At 46.4% G+C, this 6,323-nt stretch overlaps 1 protein-coding gene across 1 annotated transcript in view; it reads left to right on the top strand.

The window, feature by feature from the left end:
- Positions 1–270: 270 nt before the first annotated feature.
- Positions 271–6,323, top strand: part of CDC5L (cell division cycle 5 like) — a gene marked incomplete at its 3' end in the record, with an annotated part of 22,140 nt that continues 16,087 nt past the window's right edge. The window contains exons 1-3 of the mRNA XM_015408891.1: positions 271–414; positions 3,482–3,585; positions 5,484–5,645. Coding sequence (XP_015264377.1) covers positions 370–414; positions 3,482–3,585; positions 5,484–5,645 — 311 coding nt within the window. The remainder of the gene's footprint in view (positions 415–3,481; positions 3,586–5,483; positions 5,646–6,323) is intronic.

Genomic DNA, 6,323 nt, shown 5'->3' with positions numbered 1-6,323 from the left:
CACAATATATTTCCGCATTAAAACAGCCCGCAGCTCCATCCCTGCAAGGATCTTCTTGGCGCCCGACAGGTGGCGCTGTGACAGGTTCCCCTCTCTTCTTCCGCGGCCGTATGATTTTGCACAGAACGCACATTACTCACGTAATACGCATGCGTCAACGCTGAGGGCCAGGTGGGGGGGAGGGACGAAACGCTAGCCACGAGCGCTTCCGTCTCCTCCAATCCCAAATCGCCTTCTCAGATCGCCTTCTTCCCGACCGCGCATGCGCAGTGGCCTAATCTCTTCCGTGGCGAGGAATTCGGGGCGACGGGACTTGGCCGCGGCCGTTATTCCCCTCTGGCCTAGCGCTCGCCCTTTTTTGCCGCCAAAATGCCGCGGATTATGATTAAAGGAGGCGTGTGGCGCAACACAGAAGTGAGTAGCGCGTCCCTTTATCTCGCTACGCGCTCTTCCCCGCTTGTCTGTCTCTTTTTCCCTGCGGAGGCCTCTCTTCAACCTCAGTGAGGGAACGCCAGTGCGCCTGCGCGGGGGATAGTTACGCTCTACTGCGCCTGCGCGGGAATGACTTCTGTTGGATGGGTGTCTTGTGCAGTGGGAAGAAATCGTGCATCATTAACGGTGTAAAGATAACAATAAAGTGATGCTTTTTTGGGGGGGGGAGGCCATTTGGATATGTCCCCCATGGAAGTGCCAGATCCTGGATCTCTGTATATTAGGTGCCTGGCCAACTTGGGAACGTTTTCTATTGGCTAGTACTTATTTGCCCTGAGTTGGATGACCCGGGCTAGCCCAATCTTGGAAGCTAAGTAGGGTCGGCCTTGGTTAGGACTTGGATGGGAGACCACCAGGTGGCTATCAGTGTTCCCTCTAAGCTGAGTTAGTGTGAGACAGCTCACAGTTTTTTAGCCTCCGGCTCACACACTTTTGTCTCAGCTCAGGAACGAGGGCTCCAGAGCAAACTGATTTATGCAGTAGCCAAGTAGCTCACTCACAACTTTAGTGCCCTCGTTCCTGAGGGCCTTTGTCTGCTCACAAAGTAGACTTTTTGCTCACAAGACTCCACGGCTTAGAGGGAGCATTGGTTGCTATGCAGAGGCAGGCAATGTCACACCACCTGTGAGCATCTCTTGCCTTCAAAACCCTGCCTGATCACCATAAGTGGGTTGCACTTTACACACGGGTTTCTCAGGTTACTCAAATCTTGTCAGAACGTGGATGGGAGGCCACCAAGGAATTCCAGGACTGCTGTGCAGAGGCAGGCAGTGCCAAGCCATTTTTCCCCCCATCTCTTGCCTCGAAAACCCCTTGAGGAGTTCCCTCAGGTCAGGTGTGACTTGAGGGCACTTTCCACCACCATCATTTATTTAGAATATTTCTCCCCTTTCTTTCTTCATAAAAGTGCTTGAGGTGATTTGTGGTAAAAATAGGTGATAACTGACTGAGGCCCCTGCCACACGAGGGAAGAAGGGACGGCCAAAGTGCGGCTTTTAAAAAGCCGCACCTAAATAGGCACGCGGCGGCGGGATCATACAGATCCCCTGAGCCGCTGTGCAATTGCTCCCCGGCACGATCAGATGCCGGGGAGAAAGGCATGGGAGTCTGCTGAACTGCGCATGTCGGAGCATGCGCAGTTCGGCAAGGAGCCAAGGATGCGCCAGCGAAAGAACGCGCGGCGATCCCACGGCCAGCGTTGCTGCGGCCGTTCGAAAAGAACCACCTTGGTAGGTGGTTCTTTTTTGGTGCGGATCATCGCTGGAAGGGCCGGATCGGGGACGGACACGGTACGCTTCCCAGATGTTGCGGTGGGATCGCGCCCGTTTGCTCCACCCCCGTTCTGTCCCTCTCCCGGCCCTAATCCTCTAGTGTGGACAGGGCCTGAGATTGATTTTATAGCTTGTTTCTCTGATAACAGTTACCCAGAGATGCTCCACTTACATTAGTAAAGAGTCAGGTCCTGCCTTACAATCTTAAAAAAAACAAAAACATTTGATGTTTTTGCTGTCCCTCACAGGATTTCCCTTTATCTTATTCTTAGCTGAGCAGTTCCCCCCCTTTTTTTCTTTCATTGTCCTTCCCATTTATTTCAGTGTATATTGGTAAATGCTTATTCAGCCTAGGTAACTGAGAGGAGAGAGTAAAATCCTTCTTTTGTCCTTGTTTTATAATGGCACACAAGAGGCTGATGGTAAATCAAAACTAACAAACTGTTTTATTTCACTTTGAGGGGAAATGGTCAGGTAGGAATCAGGTTTAGGATTTATGAGGTGAACAGGCAACAGGAATGAGATGTCTCTGTAAAAACATTAACACCAGATAATTTGTCACAAACAAGTAACTGTTTCTGTTATTCAGACAGGTCTTTCAAAACTTGAGGAGAGAGATTTCTTGGCAGTCTCTGCTTACATAAACAAGTATAAGCTTCTTGGTCTCACAGGCGCTAAAGTTGGTGAAGGCAGAAACATGCATACAAGTTTCAGTTTCCGTCCTTAATCCACTGGGTAGGAATCACCCCCTCTTCTAGGAGCCATTTCTCTCAGACTTGATACAGATGGGTTATGCGTCCCACTTCCCTAACTCAGGATCCTTCTTGATCCTCTCCCAGTCTGTCTCACTTTTTCATTGTTAACTGCCAGCCCTCAACTGCCACTCCTGACTCTCAACCGAAGAATTCCATTTGAATCCCCTGTCACTCAAGGTTCTTTGACTGGGTTACAGCATTAACCATTTACTGTCTGCCAGAATACACCAGTGGAAGGGAAAAGGAAGAGGATCAGTTTGACAGAATGTATGTATCTTTAGGCTCAGATGGTCTTTTTCAGCCTGAGTTTGCTTTGATGAACGAAATGGAACTACCACGTGGCCCTAATTCCTCTGGCCAGGGGCAAAGGGAGGATTTCTTTTCCCCTTTGTTCTCCATCCTTGGGAGCAACTGGCAGCAGGGACTGAGTTCTTTCTGGGGAGTGGCTGATCTCCCCTTGCCTTAATGTTCTTGGGGAGGAGAAAACGTAGTCCTAGCCCTATGGCTGCTGTCAGAGGCCAAAGTGTCATTTCCCTTCCCTTCACCCGACTCAAGATAACTGGCTTGACTAATGACACAGCTGATAATGATGGCAGATTGTATACTTGTGAAATATTAGGCTTCTTGAGAACCAGACTTGGATTGTGAGGAAGCACAGTATCAGGAGTGAAGGTCTGACAAACCATCTTTCGCTTAAGAAGCTGTCAGTGGACTCCAGGGAAAGGTGCACTTGGGTGGGGGTGGGGGGTCTCAGCTGTAACTCTGCTTACCTAGGTGCAATGGGATTTGTTGCACAACCTGGGTGAGCTGTGGTTACTTTTACAAATAGTGGTGAAAAGGCTTTCTTGACATCTTTTCTGTACTTACGGGGATGAACGGAGTGGGCCTGTGTTCTGTTACACTCCAGAATTCTGGAGAAGTGTTGCAGTAAATAACTACCCCAACCCTCTTTTGGTTTTTAAGGATGAAATTCTTAAAGCGGCTGTGATGAAATATGGCAAAAACCAGTGGTCTCGTATTGCTTCCCTGTTGCACAGGAAATCAGCAAAGCAGTGCAAAGCCAGATGGTATGTAACAGAGGGTAGTCTCTGGGGGAAATTGGATGCATTAGCAGTGGGAGCTTCAGAATAATCCGTCCAGTAAAGTTGGTGAAGTAACTAAGGTTATATATATAGAAATCAGAAATCCCTCGTGGTGTGAGGAAATAAAAAATCTGAGTACACTAAGAAAGTATGCTGGTGATTCTTCTGAGGGTAATAAAATTTCATGCAAAACATAGAGGGAAATCCAGAGGAGAAATGAGATCCTTGCAGACACTTAGTATCGAGTCACTTCTTATATTTGCTCTCTTAATAATCTTTTTACCCAACTCACAAGCGTCTTCAGTTACTCTGAACTATACAGTATCCTGAAAGAGTGGGTGAAATTAGAGCTAGTGGGATACCTGATCCTAGTGGGGAAACATTTTAAGTTCCTGCTCTTCTAGTCTCTTCTGTCCAGCCTGGGGTAGGAGAAAGCCTCCTTCTCTATTGAACTCGGGTTCAGAGATAAATGAGCTGTCTGCTACAGAGTGATCTGCTGTGGGGAGGCTTCCTCACTCTCTATTCCCCCTCCCCCAACCTGTATTGATATAATGCTATTGTCAGGTATTCTCTAAACTTGCAGATCAAGCAACACTGTCTGCAGCAGTAAGAACATAAGAGAAGCCATGTTGGATCAGGCCAATGGCCCATCTAGGCCAGCGCTCTGTGTTACCCAGGGGCCAAAACCCAGGTGCCATCAGGAGGTCCACCAGCAGGGCTAAAACTGCAGAAGCCCAACCACTGTGCCCTCCCCCCCCCCAAGTACCAAGAACAGAGAGCATCACTGCCCCAGACAGAGTGTTTCATCTATATTTTGTGGCTAATACCCACTGATGGACCTCTGCTCCATACGTTTATCCAGTCCCCTCTTGATTGGATAAATGTATCTTGATTGGATAAACACTAGCCCCCCACAGCAGATTCAGTGGTGGTAGACACAACAGTAGATTTCGGATTGCCCACTTCCTGAATTATTGTCTTCGTTGACTGCGGAGCTTAAAGTTAGTTTAGAACAGGGGTGTCAAACATACGGCCCACGGGCCAGAACCAGCCCATCCAGGGCTCTTATCTGGCCTGCGAGCAGCTGGTCATTACCTTTACTGCCAGATGACAGAGGCTGTGCATTATGTCCCTGTATACCATCCCAGTGATAATGAGTTAATGGGCAGTGGAAGTGGGAGGGTGAGTATCAGGGAGATATGCTGAGGAAATACTGTAAGAGTGTTAATGTTTAAAGCATATTTGTATTTGGAGTAAAATATAATATCAGTTGGGTTTGTCTGTGTCCTTTATAAAGTCTGTATCTCCCGTACTTGGCATTACATTTTATGGCACACATGGCCCGGCCCGAGAAAGTGACGTTTATGTCAGATCCAGCCCTTGTAACAATTGAGTTTGACACCTGTGCAGAATTAGTCCAGATTAAGTTCACTAAAATCAATGAGATTAGAATGGAATACCTCTGCATAGTACATTAACATGGCACTGTTGTGGTAACTCATAGGAATACAAATATTAAATTGCAAAACTTGTGGGGTTGGATTCCGTCAAATATCTGTGTGCCCCCTCCCCCAGGCAGGGGTTGCAATTTTTGTCATTTTCTCACCTTCCATGGCAGTCCTTCCAACACCCCCTTCATTCTTTTCCTTGGGATCCCCAAAGAGCAATGTTTTAAGAGATATTTCAGGCTACAGCAGGAGTGGGGGGAAGGGGGAAGTTGTGCTGCCACACAGGGAAATTTTAGGCAGGATCCAACCCTGTGAGTTTCATTCTCTATGTCACATTAGAGTGCCTTGAGAGTTGATATGAAATAAGGACAGTTGATAGGAGTTTTGTGTTTCATGATAAGAAAAAATCCCTCACTTTTCACCTTTGCCAATAAGGTACGAATGGCTCGACCCCAGTATAAAGAAGACGGAATGGTCCCGGGAAGAAGAAGAGAAGCTCCTGCATTTGGCGAAACTTATGCCAACCCAGTGGAGGACCATTGCGCCTATCATTGGAAGAACAGCTGCCCAGTGCTTGGAGCATTATGAATTCCTTCTGTAAGTAGTGCTGTTCTGTAATAAACAGCACCTCTTTTTTAAAAAAATCCAATTAGGGTTTTTTGGCATTTATAAACAGTGTTCTCAGTCTTAACTTTTCAAAGGCAAGCCATTTATTGTTAAGTTTTAAAATATAAATTATGTGAATGCTTTCCTTAGGTTTCATGGAACAAGATTATTGAAGAAGCCAGGTCACAAAGAAACAAAAACACCATGAAAAAATAAAGGAGTTTTTGATTTATCAAGACATATTGTTACTGGTGACTAGCACGTTTCCATTTTATTTATTGAAATGAGATCCATGAATTCAAACCCAGGGTATCCTAAATCAAAATTTGCCAGAAGTTTATATTCTGTAGCTGGAAAGATAACCAATTCCACTTGCTCTCTTAGAACTCTAAATCCTTAAGTGAAATATCTGGTACCAGCATTCTTTAAGAGAAATACACAGGTGAGGAAGAAAGGGTGGTACCCACTACTATAAAAATGTACAGTTTTAATGAATTACACCATGAAAATAAAACCATCCACTTGCAAAATGGATGATGGCACATAAGTTTATTGACTGAGTTCAGACCTAACACCAAACCTTGGTTTAATACCATGCGAATCAACCTCTGGCTCACACTCTTGTCCCCGTCTTCTTCCATCACCTCCCCCCCCCCCCAACCAACCAAT

Source organism: Gekko japonicus, unplaced genomic scaffold, assembly GCF_001447785.1.
Source record: "Gekko japonicus isolate JY-2015 unplaced genomic scaffold, Gekko_japonicus_V1.1 scaffold5593, whole genome shotgun sequence".
Taxonomy (NCBI): domain Eukaryota; kingdom Metazoa; phylum Chordata; class Lepidosauria; order Squamata; family Gekkonidae; genus Gekko; species Gekko japonicus.
This window is presented reverse-complemented; position numbering and strand designations above follow the sequence as displayed.